The following is a 19642-nucleotide window of genomic DNA, read 5'->3' as shown; positions in this document are numbered from 1 at the left end:
TAAAACTTATAAAGGTTTTGAAAATACTTAGACAGGATTATTTATGAAAGCCCCCAGGAAACCTATCTGGTGGATAGACTTGGCTGGGTCTCTGATGATGATCACAAGTAATTGTAAACAAGAAGAAAAGTCAGGAGTAGGTACTGACACAATCAGGTGGATCTGAAACTGAATGACTCTTCATATTCAGAGCATGGATTTTCAATGCCTAGCTGTACTCGGCAAATAGTTTACTGCAGGAACTGACCAACAGTCAGTTCCCTCGAGGTGTTCCCCGGCTGTAATATGCACGGTCTGTAAAGCTTCTCATTATGAAATGGTGTGATTCTTCTCATTCTCCTGTTTCTACATCCTCTTCCTTCAACATTATTCTCCTCCATTACCCTATCCCAAACAGTGACAGCTACTCTCCCAAAAGTGAGGAAGCATTTCTCATAGATTTCTACAAAGATATCTATAAACACCCTTGATCATTGTATGCAATTTCTATATATTGGTTTTCATTGTTTAAGAAACTTATCCACTTACACTATTTCAATTGCCTTAACTTCCTCATCCCAAATGCAGCACAAAAATGCTTATGAAAACATGCAAGCCATAATTTAACTGCCTAAACAAAAATTAAGTCATTTTATCTTAAAATCTGCTGTTTCAAAAGGCAAAAAAAAATTTAGAACTTATAAGTGCTACAATTTTTTTAAGTTGGTAAGAAAAATGACATTGCTGTGCCATCAATGGTTATGAATTGTGACAAGTGACAACAGAAGATAATGTGCTTAGTCACTTAAAAATCTTCCTTTTTAGATCCAGACGTAGTATTAAACAAAAAAACAATGTAATATTCTATTTTTTTAAAAAAAACTGACAGTAATATGTCTTTATTGTGGGTTAAGCAAGTTTAGGAAATTGCTATTTGTAATCTTTAAAACAATGCACTGAAAGTCTTAATTTCAGAATTTTATTGTATTGCACTAAAGGAACAGCAGGGCAGTTATACAATGTTCTCTTTCATACCGTTTTATAAATCTGAAGTACTTGCAAACTCTTAAGACTACCTTTACCACCAGATTAGGACAGTAAGTTTAATAACCAATTTCTTAATAATAATGTCTTACAAATTCAAACACATTTAAAATAGCTTTAAATGCATTCTTCATAAGTAATTCAGCGTATGTTTTTATATATTCACTTATGCTTAAGAATTAAAGCAAGTATATTATTGTGATGGAAATATGGGAAATCTCTCATTCATGCAATATACAGGGATAATATTCAAGTTAAAGGGGGGAAAAATCCCACTCTTCTTATTTTTTTGATGTATCCTATATAATCGTCTACATGATAGATGAGGAAATCCATGAAGTTTCCCACAGATCAGATATATATTTTCAGTTCATCAGAAGCACCTGGTCATCTATAGCTATTTGTAATTAGATGGCATTTCATTAAAACCAAAACAAGTTCCTATAAACAAAAGTTTCCAATGGACTAAGGACAATAATTAATGCAATCATTCAAGGGATCATGGCTGTTCCTTAAGGAGTGCAAGTTCCAACCTGTCAACACCAGAGGTAATCACTTTACATTAATTTATACGTAATTCATTTAAATTCTTTATCCGAGTATAACATATTAAAACAGTCTTTCCACAAGCAAAAAATGTGGAAACATTTAAAAAATAAGGAGTCGTTTTTAATGTAACTGGTCAGATTCCATAGGCTACTCCTGGAAACAGGGTCTTGCTGGATAGAATCCCTTCGTTGGGTGGCTTTTTGCATGCATTTAACTGGACCACTTCTTCTGTGTGTTGTTCTAAGAGCTCACCAAGACATAGATCATGCTGAAAAGAAGGAAAAGGCTGTTAATTCAAACATTCCTCATTATAAAGACTAAGCGCGCCAAAAAGTTGAGTCTATTCTATATAGCAAGCAAGTCTTGGTATTACATATTACACCATCACAGAACATAAAAGACCAGTAAGTTCAAACATGATTTTAACTGGCAATTATGGACTTTTGCCTACGGTAGGACTTAGCTTGGTGCATGTACTATAGTTGTTCCCTGTTCCTTTCCCATTTTAGCAAGCAGAACAGCACAGCTAAAGCTTAATGGGGGATCTGAGCTTAGAGAAATCCAAAATACCACACTTGGGAGTTGAGTCTCTTAATAGAAGTTGAGTCTCCAAGGGGTCACTTCCTGCCAGGCCCTGTTAGATCTTCATACATGACCTCCTTGAATGCTCCAAGCACTCCTAAGAGGTGAGTACTACTATTAACCCCATTTTGTAGATAGGAATGGTCAGTTAAGGAACTTTCCCATTAGAGAAAGGCTCTAGGCAACAGCAACGGATTTAAGAAGAAAAAAAAAGGAAAGAAAAAAGGACAAACAAGCAAAATGAAAAGCAATATCCATTTGATTTAGGCTTAAAGACTGCCAGACAATTCTACATGCTATGTAGGCATAGCATGCTTCAGAACCATGTATCTCTAAATGAAAATGCAAACCAAGGAGGTGTGCAAACTCAATTTAAAACGGAAATGAATGTCCTAGTACCACCACCTCCTGGTGAACATTTTCCCACACTATACATCTCCAGTGATTGATCCAATCATTCATTTCTTTCAATAAAGTTTTAATTGTCTACTATCCGCTAGCACTGTCCCAGACATTTGTTACAGAAACTTAAAAATAAAAACAAGAAATTGGGATGACACACAGAACTTCACTTTTCAGAACTGATTCACTTTCTTTGTTTCACATGCGAGTGACATCTGTAGATAATAGTAAAAGAGGTATTTTCACAATCATAACTCTAAAGGCATATTCCAGTCAAGCCTTTCATGCGTCCTTTTCTACAATGAAATTTATATGCTATAAAGAGAACTATGAATATAAACTTGCAATATAATACTTAGCAAGTTTTCAAGTAACAAAGAGGAGAGAAAATGGAAGCTAGTTATAACAATTACATCTCATACAGCTAATTTCCCCCCAGATTTTGAAAATCAGATGGAAAGCCCTCTCTAGCTGAATATAAATCAGTAAAAGATGAGAAAAGTTTATTTATACCACTTAAAGAGAAGTTATACTTCCACACCTGACAATGTCCTTTCCTAGTTTTAATAAGTAGCCATTTTATTTCCCCAACAGTACACTCAGAGCAGTGCTTCTCAGGCAGGGCCAATTTTGCACCACAGGAGACAACTGGGGGAGGGGATGCTCCTGGCTGGTGGACACAGATGCTGCTAAGTGTCCTACAATGCACACACCTCGATTCACCCGCCTAAAATGTCACCAGTGCCAAGACTGAGAAACGCTAGTAAAAAGGAATGAATCAGTCTATCATGGTAGAAAGGGAGAAAAATGGATAATTACACCATCCGATAACAGAGAACTGCTTCTTTCATTCATCAAATTCAGATCAAGCAAACTATAAGATAAAGGGCACAGCATATACAATTTATGAAGCATGATAGAAAAAAAATTAAACACAATCTCGAGACTGATTTTTCTTTTTTTTGCAAACTCACCAAGCCATATCCTCCCAATGCCACCACCTTACCACCTTACCACCTTACCATGAAGAATGAGGATGGTCCTTCAATAACTAAATGAACCTGAAAACTTAGGAAGTAGCATGCCTGGCCAAACTATCTGCTTCTGACAGCACACCAGTTGGCTGCCTTGACAAGTACCAGTATATTCAAATTCCATGTGAACTGGCGGGTGTGCACTGTCATTACTAGTTACCAACATTCAAGACACTGAGCTATCCTTCAAGTGGATTCTAAGGTGTTAAGATCATAATGCCTGCAAACTTTTTAGACAGCAAATTGAAATATCACATTTTGTTTTTTAAACTTACCCGTATAAGTAGTAAAAAAAGGCTAGAAGATAAAAAGCTAATTTGCACCATCCTTCTTTCTGACAATATGCTAGAATATCAGCATTCATGATGGTTGTAGGGTCATAGAGTCCTGGTCCACTCATCACTGGTCTACTCATATACCTGTAATAAACAAGGTCTATCAGCCACGCAGAAAGGGAGCAACCCTTCAGGATGGGAAGGAGGGTTTTTCCCTCATGTTTGGTCACATAGGAAAGGATACTTTTAGAGATGGAGTTCTTTCCTTTCATCATCTCAATTTTAAAACTACAGCCCCTAAATGAGCAGAACAGGACAGCTAAAGAAGTCACATCTGGTCTCCTCTACACTTTATCACAAATCCAAGAAAAACAGGAATAACTGTAAAAAGGATATAAGATTTAACGTTTTATTTTAACATAATTTTACTTACAGAAAAGGTACAAGAACACTTCACCCAGACATTCCAAATGTTTACACTTACCATATTTGCTTTATCCTTCTCTCTCTCATTTTATCTCTAAATATGCATACTTTTTTTTAACCATTTCAGAGTCAGCTATAGATGTGATACCATTTTACTCTTAAACACTTCTTCAGTATATATTTCCTAAAATCAAGGGCAATGTCATTTTTACATCTAAGACAAAAAACTTTTAATTCTACATAGATCAGATAGAACTTTTAAAAGTTATGAAATATGAGTATCTTTTATAAATAACCACATTAAAGTCATAAAACATAGAGAAAGAAGTTAGATACACACTGTACACTTGGATTTGTATGAAGTTCAAAGGGCAAAATTAAGGTTTTAGAAGTCAGTAGTTCTCTTTGGGAAGTACAGGGGTAACAGGCTGGGCTGGGGCTGGAACTGGTGTATGTCTCGATCTGGTGGTGGTTTCACGGGTGTATACATATGTATAAATTCATTGAGCTGTACGCTTCAGACTTTGCACAGTATTGTATGTAAGTTATGCCTCATTAAAAAACACCTATTTAAAGAGTAATAAAGCAAACTCTCCAGAGTCTAAGAGGTGTAGTAAATCAGTTATTTGCTCATCCACTTGATTTTTAAAATAAAGGCCAACTAATTTCCAGTTTTTATTTAGGTAACTAGCAAGTAAGACTAGAATATGATTTAATTAGGACAAGTATTAGAAGTATATCTAAATATTACCTCCAAATATGATATGCCAAGAGGGGCATATTGAGGCCCAGGGTAAGCCATTCTGCTGCACAAAGAAACATGACACAGAAGAAAGCATGGATGAGGTACTCTGGAAGTACAAGCTGGAAGAAAAACACAAGCCAGTCATCAAAATGCCTGGGCATTCAATCAACTGTTAACTTGGAAAGCAGGTGGCAACCAAGTTTCCATAATGAAAAATTACTGTTTTCTTAGACTCAAAGATGAAACTACTGAATTTCATTCCCATATTTAACTTTTTACCAAAGCAGGATTATAAGCAAACGGATAAGAGGATATAGGTTGCACTAAAAGAATAAGATAAAACCTAAAATTTAAAACTCGAATTCTTAAAGCAATAGGTTATATTATACAAAGTTACCACCCAGATTGTTTAGTTATTTGCTAATCAACTGGAATACTTTTTCTTTCCACCATTCAATAATGATAAAATTACAAATATGAGATATCTGATCACATGCAACATGATATAAAAAAATCCACATAAACAAAACTCCCCTTTAGAAGTTTAAACATTAGTGTTTTTAAGCCTTTAACAGAAACCCAGAATGCTACATATACTGTATTTAACAAACCACATCACATTACCACCAAGTAATTTTTCAATGGAAAGCCAACAGCCAATAATCTCAGCACAGTCAGGGAGGAAAGAATACTAATATGCACAAATACAAACGATGTGCTTTCTGCAATGTAGGAGGGAAAAGACTGAGCTCTGACCCAAGAAACTGGAATTTACCCCAGTTCCTGCGCTTCCATTCTTACACGGCCTTACTGTTTCTTTAAGCCTGCTTTCCAATGGGCAGACCAGTAGAAGCTCAGAACTCAAGAACAAACTAAATCTTTTGGTAGTAGGTAGTATTAAGTGAGGAAAAATCAATTCAAGCAAAATGCTTTTTATAAATTGACCAGGAGTTAATGCTTCGTTTTAAATTATCTTTCTCATCCTAAAGATTTCAGCCTAATGACTTTTTATAAATAAAAATACCAACACGGTCCGGCCGGCTAGCTCAGTGGTTGAGCGTCGACCTATGAACCAGGAGGTCACAGTTCGATTCCCAGTCAGGGAACATGCTGGGGTTACAGGCTGGATCCCCAGTGTGGGGCATGCAGCAGGCAGCCAGTCAATGATTCTCTATCATCAGTGATGTTTCTCTCTCTCTTTCCCTTCCTCTCTGAAATCAATAAAGACGTATTTTTTAAAAAATAACAACACCTGTCATTGCAAGTTGCAGCCAAAGAACTTCCTACAAGTTATAGCTGCAAAGCAGTTTCTCAAATGTTTGCATCATACCAAATTAAAATTATATGAATCCTCAACATTATCAGATCTTTCCTAAGGGGAAACCATAGCTGTAGAAATAATAGTTAACTCTACATTCAAGCTGATTTTCTAATACTTCCAAATTACCTTTTCCAATTTAAAGTTATAGAGAGAAGTTTTTAATGAATTACTATTTTAAATGAAATCCCAATAAAACTAATTTTTCCACACCACCCACCAGGTATTTTCTACAAAGTTAAGTATATAAACTTGTAAATAGCATGAACCTTTAAGCTAGCATTTACTTAACATCAAAGTTAAACATCTACAATCTCTAAAGAAAATGTCCATAGGAAATCTTTAAAACTCTGACTACAACCAGGACAAACCAAGAAAAAAAGACATTTTATTAGGAGTTCTACTACAGCTGCTGTTTACAATCCTAGTTTAAATTATGGGATTTTTCTTTTAAATAAAGAAAATTAAAATTGGCCCTCTAAAAGCCCATTAATATCTAACAATATGAATTCTCACCCAAGTTTTTGCCCTATAATTTACAGGCTGAGGTATGGGGAGAGAATGATTTTGAAAGTATGATCCCTACTGATCTTAAACAATATACTTTAGTGACAGTGAAAATAATTTGCAATTCTACCAGTTCTAATATGAAACAAATGCCACACTCCTTCTAAAAAAAAAAAAAAAAAAAAAAAGTCCAGAAACTTTTATTATGCACCTATCATAAAAACCAGTCCTCTCTGATTGTTCTTTAATGACAAAATTTTCCCATAAGTGGCACAAAAGTTATTCCACTTAGGAAACAACATTTATACAAAAACTTCCAGAAAAAAATACCTCATGCACTATGGCGGAAATGATAGCACTTTACAATACAAATCAATATATTCTCTAGTTAAGGCTCACATTTTAAAAAATAATGATATTTGTCTTCCCTCATACTTTGGCAGAATTGTCAAAACAAAATTTTAATAGGGAAAACTGTCAGATGCACTGCTATTAAGCCAATTATCGGCACCCTATCCGAAATACAACCTGTGCTTGTATAAGAACTTCCTCCCAACATATTGCAGCATTAGGATATCTCAAACACATCTTCTCTAAATGCGAATTTCTTTCCATTAAGAAAAGCCAGATTTCACATGTTAAAATGAAATTAGTCCCTCTTAAATTTATAGTAAAGTAGGAAAATACAAGAGCTTGAGCTTAACAATCAGGTTGTCGGGCTCAAATTCTGGTTTTAACTTAGCTGTGTAACCTTGAGCTAGGCGCTTTAATCTCGCTAAGCCTCAGTTTACTCTCCTATGCATGAAAATAAACTGTCAGGAGAACTGGGTGACAAAACCCAAGATAAGATGCTCAGCTCAGAGCCTGGGACCCAGGAAAGCACTCATCTGATTTCAGCTATTATTATTCTCATCATGATTTGCTTTTTTGAAGTAGTGAAAAGACAAAGACAGAACACTAATATTAAACAACTGTCAAAAGGAGAAACTTCAGTTTCTAAATTTCTTGTAATAGTGTGTTAAGATGTTTTCCAATGAACATTATTACTTTCCAATGAGAAGGCAGTCATCTTATATTTTGTTTCATAAGAGCAGAGAAACAATTAGTAAGTTAATACTTTTAAATGTATATACTCGGCATACTGTAACAGTTCTTTAAAGCCAAACTAGAATCTATTCCATCATTCATATTTATCTAAGAAACAATAATAAAGTAGCAAACTAACTTTACAGACTAGCAACTTTCAACCTTTTTCAACTTGTGGCACACATAAACTAATTACTAAAATTCTGTGGCACACTAAAAACGATATATTTTGCCTATCTGAAAAAAAAAAAATAGCTATAATTTTGATTCATTCACACCGATGGCTACTGTTTTAGCTGTTGTCATTTTTTATTTGGCAATCTAAGGGAGAAGAGGTCAGTGCCCCTGACTAAATAGTCATGTATTGCATGTTTTAAAAACTCTTGCTACACACTGGTTGAAAATCGCTGTTATAGAGCTTTTTCCAAATAAAATCCCTCCAGCAAGCTAATGAATTACAGTTGTATACAACTGAAGTCTACACAAGCTCTCATCTTCATGAAGTAATTTTTAAAGCTGAATTATAGTATACTATATCTTAAAGTACCCACTGCTTTCTTACAAACCACCTTTCAGTTTCTGACCTGCTAGGTAAAATCAAACCTACAGGCTGAAAGGGAATCTTTCTAAATGAGGAAAGTAAATGAAGTAAAAACATAGAACCCCCAAGCACCATGGAGTTACATTATAATTAAACCCATCAGAACCTACTATAAGACTGGTCTGTTTTAGAAATTTAGAGTGGGTATGTATTAGAAATAACTATGTAGATAATTGTATACAAATTACCCACAAAATTCTGGCAGCATGCGTCCAGAGATCAGCATTACTGCAAGATTCCAGAGCCAAAGAACAGAGCTATCTACCTAAAACGCTCTGAATAAACATCAGCTGAAACAGAATTAATTCCAGAGCAGACATAACTAAAGATTAAACTAGATAGGGTACTAAAGACTTCCTCACAATAACAACAGGTAAATAATCTTACCATCTATTAAAGTCATTTTATGTTAACCAACTGTCAAACATTGCACCAAATAATTCAACATAGAAGTGCCTATAGCTATAATATTTTTTTTTTAAATGCATAAGCATTTAACAGCTTTCCCTACTTGACAGGGCCAGCAAGCATTTGCATAAAATATGATATTTCATGAAGGCATAAACCTCAACAAGCATATGAACAAGCACACTGAACAGAACATTTTACAAATACAAATGCCCTAACCCTCCCCATGAAATGAATGTAGCAGAAAAACATTAAACTAAAAAGCAGTACACACCTTTAATGCAATTTTGACTCTTTTAATCTTTTTGACCTTTTCAACTGTCTTTGGCCGACAATGTAAAAAGCAGATTGGAAGAATGTTAGTATGACAGCTGACAAGTTCACCAGCAGATTAATAATAGTCAGAACAGTCAAGCAGGACAGAAAAAAAGAATATTTTTTTAAAGTCTGTTTCAAAAAGTACAAATATACCATGCTACTGAGAATATTGGCCATTTTCAAATTATATCAAGTTAAAAGCAAAAACGGTTTTAAAATCTAAAGAAAACTCTGATATTATAACTTACAGGATTCAGGGTATTACACTGGTCTATAGGATTCTTGTAATCAGTCTTCAGCTCATCAAATGCTATAATCTAAAATAGAATTACAACAGTTAAGACCTCTTGCTTTAATAAAAACATGCAACAAACCTGCCCCACCATCAAATAATAACTGAATAAAGTTAATCAAAAAGCAAACATTGCATGTACACCGATTTACAGTAAACTCAATATCTGCTAATAAGTAACTAGAATCAGACTTAAAGAACTGAAAACATTTTTATATGATCACTAGCATGATCTATTACTGTGATAAATACCTTCAATATTCAATTGTTTTCTATGCCTCTTTCAAGTTATTTTGACTTGAAATTATCTTCGCCCCACCCACAACTATTCATCAAAACTCTTTATCCTAAACAACCTTTTTCCTATGTCAACTCATCCCTTAGGCAGATATATAAGTGCCTACTGTCTAATCTCTACAGAGCACAGGGCTTTATAATGCTGCCAATGTGGCATTCCTCGCACTTTTACATACAGATTGTGTCTCCCACCAGACTGTGCCCATCAGGGTGAAGTGTTTTTAATCATCTGTGTAATAATAAAAAATAAATAAATAAATAAATAATAAATAAATAAATAAATAAAAATAATAAAAAAATAAAATAAAATAAAATAAATAATAATAATAAAATAAATAAATAAATAAATAAATAAATAAATAAATCATCTGTGCGTGCCCCTCCCTCGTCACAGTGTTCAGTGGGAGATGGACTCTCGTGCTTCAGTTTGTTCCCGTTTGTGCCCAAACACATACATTTCAAAGTCCTGCTTCCATCTGGAAATGCAAAAAATGGTCTCAGAGCAGAGAAACACGGGATTATTCAACTTCATGGGCAGGACCACCACATACAGGAGCGCCGTTTCTGCACAGGACAAGGGCTCCTAGCCAGCCCATGCTCCTGCTGCCAAGCACCCTGGCATGGGCTCTACACTAGACTCTGCACCCAGAGGCTGTGTCTGTTCAGGAGGAAGGATTCTTTTGCCCCAAGAAGTATCTTGTTCCAATTCACCTGAAGGCACCATACAGGAAAGAGCAGAGCCCTGTTCAAGGCCACTATAAAAGCGATCAATCTGACCTCCTTTCATGACCTCATGCAGGTCATTTTATCTGGTCACCAATCTAAAGACTGTATAAGGGTAAGGCCAGGTAAGGACAGTTTTTCACAGTGTGATGAGTGCAACACTTATAAATGTGAGAAGGGGAGAGAGATGGCATCCACTTAAAATGCATGGCAAAAATGCTGTTGTCCAGACTCTAGAGAATTGTGGCTTTAACATGTAGGGTCACTAAACAGAGAGCTTCAAAGTCAAAATGTACTAAAAAATCAAACTGGGGCAATGTCCCACTTTGTGATGCTAAGATAGGTGTCAAAATAAGAAGGCAAAGGCACCAAGTTTATGGGGGAGATATTTTAGTTGCTGCCACTAGTTACCTGGGAAACAGAACTTAATCCGCCCTTTGGTGGGTTACAAATAGCATCTTTATGTATGTGACAGTGTTACTCATTATTACCAGTAACCAATGGAGTCATATATTTCTAGATTTTAATATGCTGGTTTATTTCCCTATTAAGGTTTTTAGCTTCATAAAAAATGTGTGTTTTTTTTTAATTTCTAGGATGTTATAAAACTCACCAACCTAACCTAATAAAAATTCTAACTAAAATAGGAATAGAAGGAAAATAATTAAATGTAAACTCCATAAAAGCAAAGCTTTTCTCTGCTATGCCCTAGGGTCTAAAGAGTGCCTGGAACATACGTAAGTGATCAATCAATATTTATTGAATGTCAGAAGGGAAAAAAGAAAAATAGCCCGGTGCTAAAAAAAGTACAGGACTCAGCAAAAGGCATTTTCCTCTGCTAACGATCCCTAACACATATAAATGTTAAAAATATAAATATACAATTAGAAGATACTAACTTCTCATCATCTATGGGCATTAGTCACTCACCTGATATTAGCTCTGTCATATCCCCAATGCATTTTAGTAATAAGGTTCAAGACAAGAACCATGATCACAAATACAATTACTTGCCTAAAACAAGATCAATTTAACAGCATAGTACAAAACATATGTCTTAAAACTGACCTTTTTTTTAATTGAACACTTCCTTCAGGTGATTTTAAGGGATTTTTTAATAAGTATGATGCTAAATGGGTTTCTATTTAAGTGCTATAAGCTAGTTTCCAAAACTCTTCTGAAAAGATTCTTAAACTAAGAATCTTTTGTGATTTCAAATCTTTTGTGATTGTATGTCTGGACAAAGATGTTCACAAAATTTCCCACAGAAGTGCAAACACAATAAAGACAGATAAATCCCTAAAAATACCAAACTACCCAATTCAGGATACCTTCGAATCTGATGTACATCTTTAGGGAATGACTTCTGCATTTTTAGCTTTCAAACAAATCTGTGCTCCCAACTCTATTCCCCACAGAGCATTAGTCACATGAATTAGGACTGAACTGACAGAAGTGACCATCAGCATACAAACATCTACCAACCCCAGCCAGTTTGGCTCAGTGGATAGAGAGTCAGCCTGCAGACTGAAGGGATCTGGGTTCCATTCCTGTCAAGGGCACAGGCCCCCATTTCAGGCTCAATCCCCAGCAGGGGGTGTGCAGGAGGCAGCCGATCAATGATTCTCTCTCATCTTTGGTGTTTCTATCTCTCTCTCCCTCTCTGAAATCAATAAAAATATTTTTTTAAAAAAATCTACCATATGATTAATGTAAACAGGATTTTGTGAATTTATACTTAAAACTTCCACATGAGTCTTCTGAAAGATATGTAAACTACCTAAGAAAATAAGCTGAAGGTTCTGGAGTAGATAGGAAATTAAAACTATCTATCTATCTATCTTATCTATCTATGTATCTATCTATCTATTTAGAATTCTCAATCTGTTCCCATGGGATGTATAATCCTCTGAACTACCAAGAAATCCCTAAGGATAAAAGCTCTCCACTAATATGTGGAATACAAACAAATTTTTTTAAATTTCTAAACAGGACTTAAAATTATATCTACTTCATCCGGACACAGATTCATTTCAAAGCTAAAACTAAATTACCCATTTTTTAAAAAAGCAGTTCAGGTTTTCCGTAAGCCAAACCCAACCTGTAAAAAAGTGTAAAAAAGCCATCCACAGCTCTCTTCTAAAAATCCACATCACTCAGAAAACAAAGAGCACCCATCATGCAGGCAGTGACTGAAATCCACACCTACGGATGGAAGGGAACCACGTTTCAGTTTCACTGGAGGCTTATTACTAAGACGGAGATAGTCTACCTCCCAAATTACCTGTATTTAGTGTTCTTCCACCCAAGAGCCTAAAATGCTCTCTAAGTTACTGGTCCCTACTGACAAGCATTTTGAGGGAGCAGTGACTTAGCCCACATAAGCATTCCCTACTACACTAACAGTCGAGTTCGTAACAATTATGAACATAATCGCACTCCTGAGCAAAAGGAAATGGATTTGCGATATCACTCTACTTTTGACATTGTTTCTGCACAAGACACTGCAGCTACTTAAATGACCCTGTCGCTTTATGTTCCCTAAACAAATCCTTGCTATGGGTATAAAACCTGACTTAAAATTCACATTCCAGTGAACATGCCCAATCACTCAAACTAAGATCAATATTCCAGAAGTCACTGGACCAGAGGGGGGACGAGGGAGTAGCAGAAGCAAATACAAGATACATTTTTAATGAACGCTGATTCCCTGAAGGCTGCTTCTAATTTTGCGCTAGAGGAACAGAATTCCTTAAAAATCTCTTGCAGAACTAATGTCACGGGGAACTTACTTGTTCCTTCCCGGGACCAGTAAGGATGTGCTTTTATCCTGCAGCATGTTAGTAAAAAGGGGGGGAGGGGGGGGGGCTAGAAGCTTAAGGTTTCTGAGCATTTTCAAAATCAAAGTAAAACTTCCTTTACTAAGTCCAGTTACCCAGAACGCAGAGGTGGCTGGGAACTGTCTCTTGGGAAACCTGCGGTCAAAGTATGATTTAGGGGGAAAGTTCGGAGATGAGGTCAACAGAGCAATCAATCCAGCATCAAAGTTCACGAGGAAACAACCTGAAAACAGTGATTCTACTTGAAGGGCACCCAACAAGTGCTGGGAAGCAGAGCTGGAATTCATCTCAAATAGGTTATCTCATCTGGGGCGGACGCCCGCCGAAACCCGAAAAGAAAATCAATCTGTATTAATATTCCGCTAAGTACACTGCATGATTCTGAGCCCGTGACGCCCTCCCCGGGGATGCAGGTGTATGGGGGTGCGGGGGTGCGGTGGGCCGGCGAGCGTCCGCGCCTGGAAGCGGGGTCCGCAGGGCCCGCCAGGACGGCGGCCGCCCCTCCCGGCAAGGGGGCAGCAGAGCAGCGGCGCGCGGCCTGCGCCGGGACCGGCGGGCGCATCCGTGGAGCCACCGCACGCCCGTCCCTCCCAGGACCTGCAGCCCCGGGCCTGCGGAGCGAGGGCTCGGACCTCGGCGGCGCGGCCTGCGCCACCCGCCCCGCCCCACTCTCCGGAGCGCGGACCTCGGGGGTCCATGGCCACCTCGACTGCGGTGGGCCCGGCGCGAGAACAGGCAGCGCCGCCGCGTCGCCCTCCCCCCCGCCGCCCGCCCCCCACCCCTGGCGCCGGCTACTCACGTGCCAGATGGCGAAGAAGATGAGTGCGGCGGTGAGCAGCAGCGCCAGCATGTAGCAGAAGGCCGCGAACGTGAACGCCATGGCCGGGGAGGAGGAGCAGGGAGCGGCGGCGGTGCCAGCGGAGAAAGGCGGCGCAGGGCCCTCTGGGTAAAACCATTCACTTCCCCCGGCCACAGCCTAGACCGCCGCCGCCGCCGCTGCCGCCGCCGCCGCGGCACCCGCCCTCCCAGCGCGCCTGCGCACTGGCCCGGGTGCGCCGGCGCCCTCTGATGGCAGAAGTCCGCGTCGCACTTATATTGTCCGCACAGCTGATTGATTTTTCCTGCCCTACCATGTTAATCCTTTGAACAAATATTTTCTGAATGAGAGCCTAGTATGTTCCAGGTACTGTGCTTCTTCTTTGAAATACAAATATGCGTAAGATAATTGCACGTAAAGAACTTAGTATACTGCCCGCAATAAACCTAAATAAATCATGACAGAATTCTAACCCCGTTAAGGGAAGTCTGCGGTGAGTTATCAGAGGGCATGCAGCCTGCCCTGGAGCATCCAAGGCAGGATAGATAAAGTTGTCTAATTAAAGAGAAGGTGGGATCAGCCGTCCAAGGAGACGATTCAAAGACACAGAGTTGAAAGAAAGAAAAAAAAAGCTTAGTGACTTTTTCCATTGCAGCCAAGTAGAACATCATATAGACTTTGAAATATAGAGAGATGGACGTCTGGATATAGAGACAAGGAAATACAGATATAGCTGAAACAAAAATTTCATCAAACAATAAGACTCATACGTGCTTTCCGTTCTATTCTTTTTGTTTCTGTTTTGTTTTTAATACTGGTTGTGACCCACAAAATTGATTCACCACCTGCTAACTGATCGTTGCTGACGGGAGCGGAAATCATTGAAGGCTTTTAAGCAAGGGAGGGACATGTTTAGATTTCCCTTAAAGATTGCTCACGCTAGCAAATTGCACAGCGAATGGTTTAGAAGCAGAGTCTATCCAGTTCTGTCCAGCAGAACTTCCTGCAATCGTGGAAATTTTATCTGCACTGTCCAGGGCATCTGCAATGTGGCTAATATGACTGAGGAATTGAACTTTACATTTTACTTATTTTAATTAATTAAAATTTAAATAGCCACATATGGCTAGTGGCAATTGTCAGAGACAGGATTATGTGGCATCTTTGTGCAAATCACAAAGATATTCTCTCCAAATAAACAGAGGTCCACAGCAGGGCACAGCAATGCAGGCTGTACTTCAGCCCCACCAACCTCCTGGGCCAGCCACCTGTGTGTAACATGCAAACTGCCGAACTATGCACCAGGACCCTGATTAGGATCATGAGATTGGAAGCAAGGAGGGGCCGTGGCTCTGACTAAAGATGTGGAAGCCGGGAGGGAAAGGAGTGAACATATTTGGTAGTGCTTCGGAGATGGGTTCAGCAGAATTTGACTGACTGGACACCATAGTGAGAGAAAGAAAGGTGTCAGAGAAAACTTGTTTGGTACTACAGGCCACAGAAAGCATAGCAAAATACAGCATTGGGCAATATTTGTCCAGGAGAACCCAGACTCTAATGAGGGGCAGATGCAGCCTTCTGGTCTCGGGGTAAACATTTTTCGGGGAATTGTCCAAGTCAAACCATGAGATTCAGCCCCGTTTTTGCAAATGTATCCCATCTACACTAAAACTGAGGAGGGGCAGCTGGACAATGCTCCGCCAAAGCAGACAGCATCCTCCTGCTGACCACACAGATCCTTTGTCCCTCTGGGGTTTGACTGTGAGATATGCAAGGACACTCAGCGACAGAGGGCAAGTCCACAAGTGGGGAGGCACTAAAGAGAAAGCAGTCAGCAGAACCCAACGGTAAGAGGAATCCCAGAGTGTGCTGGACCATAAATAACTCATGCTATTTACGAGTAGATCAAAACCATGTCTCAGCAGAAGTAAAGTGGCTACTTTCCTCATGGGGACCTGCTCCTTGTTTGTTTGTGGGTTTGTTTGTTTTTTAAGAAAAATGGGAGGTTATTAAAAATCAATAATAAACAAAAGTTTCACACGTTCACTGCTTGGTTGCTATTTGTACCTGCTGTTCATGTCAATTTACGCCAACCTCATTAGACCCTGAAACGTCAGAGAGCTGACATTGGAAGTCTAGTGACTGCACTGGCTTGGGAAAACATGGAAAAAAGAAGCACATTTTTGCAGATAACCTGCAAGTCCTGGAGCATTTGAGGAGCTATTCAGCTAGTGCTGACCACCATTCCCAGGGCTTCTACATGTGGTAATCAGGCTGGGAAAACGAGCGCACGGGCGTCAGTGTTATCATTTGTTAACCTTTGAATTTTACACTCCTTTGTGCTTAACCTTTCAATTATACACTTTTAATTTTTTATATAGTGTTATTAGAAACATTTTGTAGAGCCTCCCTTCTCCAGCACAGACTGCGCCTCTCAGACACCGGGGACCGTGGACCCCAGGCAATGCTCCTGCTTGTCTGGAGGAATATGCATCTGTAGAGATGACTGCAAATGCACAACTTGCAACTGTGAAACATGTTGAAAAAGCCGCTGCTCCTGCTCCCCCCGCCCCCCCCCCCCCCGGGGCTGTGCCAAGTGTGCCCAGGACTGCATCTGCAGAGGAAGCTCAAGCAAATGCAGCTGCTGCCACTGAAATGCATCTGTGTTGCTGAGGGTGCAGCCTGGGAAGCGTCTGTGCAGTGCATTAGTTGAGAAGTTGAGATGATTGTGCTTTTTGTATATTTGCCCCAATGAGGTGTTGGTGGCATTCATGTAAAGTGCTTGGAGCAATAAAGTTTTCACTTGTGGCAAGGAGGAGGAGGGGGGGGGGAGGGGGGGGGAGGGGGAGGGGGAGGAGAAGAAAGAAATATTTTGTAACTTTTTGTAAGTAAAAAGTTTATAATTTGAAAAGAATCCATTTTCCTCCAGTTCTATTGGACTAGCTCCATTCTGTTTCTCAGAGTGGGCCACAGGCTAGAAGAACAGTAATGAGTTTCCATCTCTCACCTCCAACATTAGCAGGACTCTCACCTTTGGAAGATGGGCGTGTTCTGGCCAGGCCAGACCTGGGGCAGGTGCCAGTCCAGCCATGTACCACATTGCAATGCTCTGGACTGTGTGCAATGGTGTGGGCAGGGCTGAAGGAAACTAACAAGGGAAGATGTGGTACTCTGCAACCAGCAAAGCCAGGAGCCATTACCACGCAGAGGCCTAAAGGATTGTAAAGGGAACTGAATCTGAATTTATAATGTGAGAGTGGCTGTGAGGCAGGAAGGGCCAAGATGGGCCATGGGTGAAGGGAAGTCAAATTGGTTTTGAGTAAGCCAAAGCAGTGAGAATGAGAAAAGATTAACAAGTAAATGGCTAGGTGGTTCAACCGCAGGAACATGGAACTAGGCAGCGAGATGCTTTAATATCCTAGTGGCAAAAGATCAACAAACTTCTGCTTTTGATATGAAAATTAGAAAACTGTCCATAGAGCTAGAGCTGGGTGCTTCCAAGTCCCAAGCCATATTCCAGTCTCAATGAGGCTCAACAGTACAGCCAGTCAATCCATTATTATGAGTAATCTCATAATTAATCCAATGACTAGACCAGATTAACATGAATACCCAGAAACTTCAACAAGGAGTGTGTGCTACCAATATGAAAATAAATTATACCATTTACTGAGAAAAATAAGAGACCTAAAAAAATATTTTTCTTGATTGAAGTTTTTATTTTTTTAAAATTAAATCTTTATTGTTCAGATTATTACATTTGTTCCTCTTTTTTCCCCCCATAGCTCCCCTCCACCCGGTTCCCACCCCACCCTCTGCCCTTACCCCCCCTCCCACTGTCCTTATCCATAGGTGTACAATTTTTGTCCAGTCTCTTCCTGCATCCCCCACACCCCCCACCCCAGAATAGTCAGTCCACTCCCGTTCTATGCCCCTGATTCTATTATATTCACCAGTTTATTCTGTTCATCAGATTATTTATTCACTTGATTTTTAGATTCACTTGTTGATAGATGTGTATTTGTTGTTCATAATTTGTATCTGTACCTTTTTCTTCTTCCTCTTATAGGATACCTTTCAGCATTTCATGTAATACTGGTTTGGTGGTGATGAACTCCTTTAGCTTTTCCTTATCTGTGAAGCTCTTTATCTGACCTTCAATTCTGAATGATAGCTTTGCTGGATAAAGTAATCTTGGTTGTAGGTTCTTGCTATTCATCACTTTGAATATTTCTTGCCATTCCCTTCTGGCTTGCAAAGTTTCTGTTGAGAAATCAGCTGACAGTTGTATGGGTACTCCCTTGTAGGTAACTGGGTTTCTTTCTCTTGCTGCTTTTAAGATTCTCTCTTTGTCTTTTGCTCTTGGCATTTTAATTATGATGTGTCTTGGTGTGGTCCTCTTTGGATTCCTTTTGTTTGGAGTTCTCTGTGCTTCCTGGACTTGGAAGTCTATTTCTTTCACCAGGTAGGGGAAGTTTTCTGATGATTGAAGTTTTTAAAGATATCATTTATATCTTTATTAATTTATATTACCCCAAGTAATTTATATTACCAAATTAATTTATATTACAATTGTAACCTAAATCCCAATGAGATTTGGAACGAAATTATTTTAAAGTTCACCTTAAAAAATAAATACATGAAAATAATGTCAATATTTGAAAAAAATAAAGGTGAAAGAATTAGCCTTATGAGTTTTGAAAACATTTTATAGTGCTGCAAAAATTAGCACTATGATTGAGGCACAAAAATTGGCAAACATATCAATGTATAAGTATACTTATCCTAGAAAAAGAGACAATTCTATATAAGAATTAAATACTTTTTAAAGGAGGCATTCCAAATTATTGGGGAAAATATTTTTGGTGATGTTAAAACCTTTGTTGAGGTACATAAATAATTTAAATACTTTATGTCACATAATTAGGTAAATCCAAGGATAGCCATAAAGTGATAAGAGAACATATAGAGTTGTCAAATCTCTGGGTGTGGGTATACTTTCTAAACTAAAAATCAGTGAGTTACATCACACACACACACACACACACACACACACACACACACAACCCATCCAATCAACAGACCAATTATGCAAATGAATAAAAATTTTAAAACATTAAAAGTACCAAAATAAAAAGAAAGCTGAAATGTCCAGTAAAAAAATGGCAAGGAGCCGAAACCGGTTTGGCTCAGTGGATAGAGCGTCGGCCTGCAGACTGAAGGGTCCCGGGTTCAATTCCGGTCGAGGGCATGTACTTGGGTTGCAGGCACACCCCCAGTGGGAGATGTGCAGGAGGCAGCTGATTGATGTTTCTAACTCTCTATCTCTCTCCCTTCCTCTCTGTAAAAAATCAATAAAATATATTTTTTAAAAAATGGCAAGGGGTTAATAAATATAG

At 38.7% G+C, this 19642-nt stretch overlaps 1 protein-coding gene and 1 pseudogene across 2 annotated transcripts; one reads left to right on the top strand and one right to left on the bottom strand.

Annotated features, from left to right (window-relative positions):
• Positions 1–944: 944 nt before the first annotated feature.
• Positions 945–14425, bottom strand: CNIH1 (cornichon family AMPA receptor auxiliary protein 1). Of its 2 annotated transcripts, none has more exons than XM_059695434.1 (5): positions 14226–14425; positions 9523–9591; positions 5043–5155; positions 3866–4009; positions 945–1840 (listed from the first exon to the last, which is right to left on the bottom strand). In XM_059695434.1, exons 1-5 carry the CDS (start codon positions 14304–14306, stop codon positions 1813–1815), a joined length of 435 nt encoding a protein of 144 aa, XP_059551417.1. In that variant the 5' UTR covers positions 14307–14425; the 3' UTR covers positions 945–1812. The 2 variants fall into 2 exon arrangements, with proteins under 2 accessions (XP_059551417.1, XP_059551420.1); XM_059695437.1 differs by lacking the exon at positions 14226–14425 and adding an exon at positions 10040–10097.
• LOC132232857 (metallothionein-4-like) lies at positions 14305–16897 on the top strand (annotated as a pseudogene).
• Positions 16898–19642: the final 2745 nt, after the last annotated feature.

This window comes from Myotis daubentonii, chromosome 1, assembly GCF_963259705.1.
Source record: "Myotis daubentonii chromosome 1, mMyoDau2.1, whole genome shotgun sequence".
Lineage (NCBI taxonomy): Eukaryota > Metazoa > Chordata > Mammalia > Chiroptera > Vespertilionidae > Myotis > Myotis daubentonii.
The sequence above is the reverse complement of the archived record's forward strand: the minus strand, read 5'-3'. Positions and strand labels throughout refer to the sequence as shown.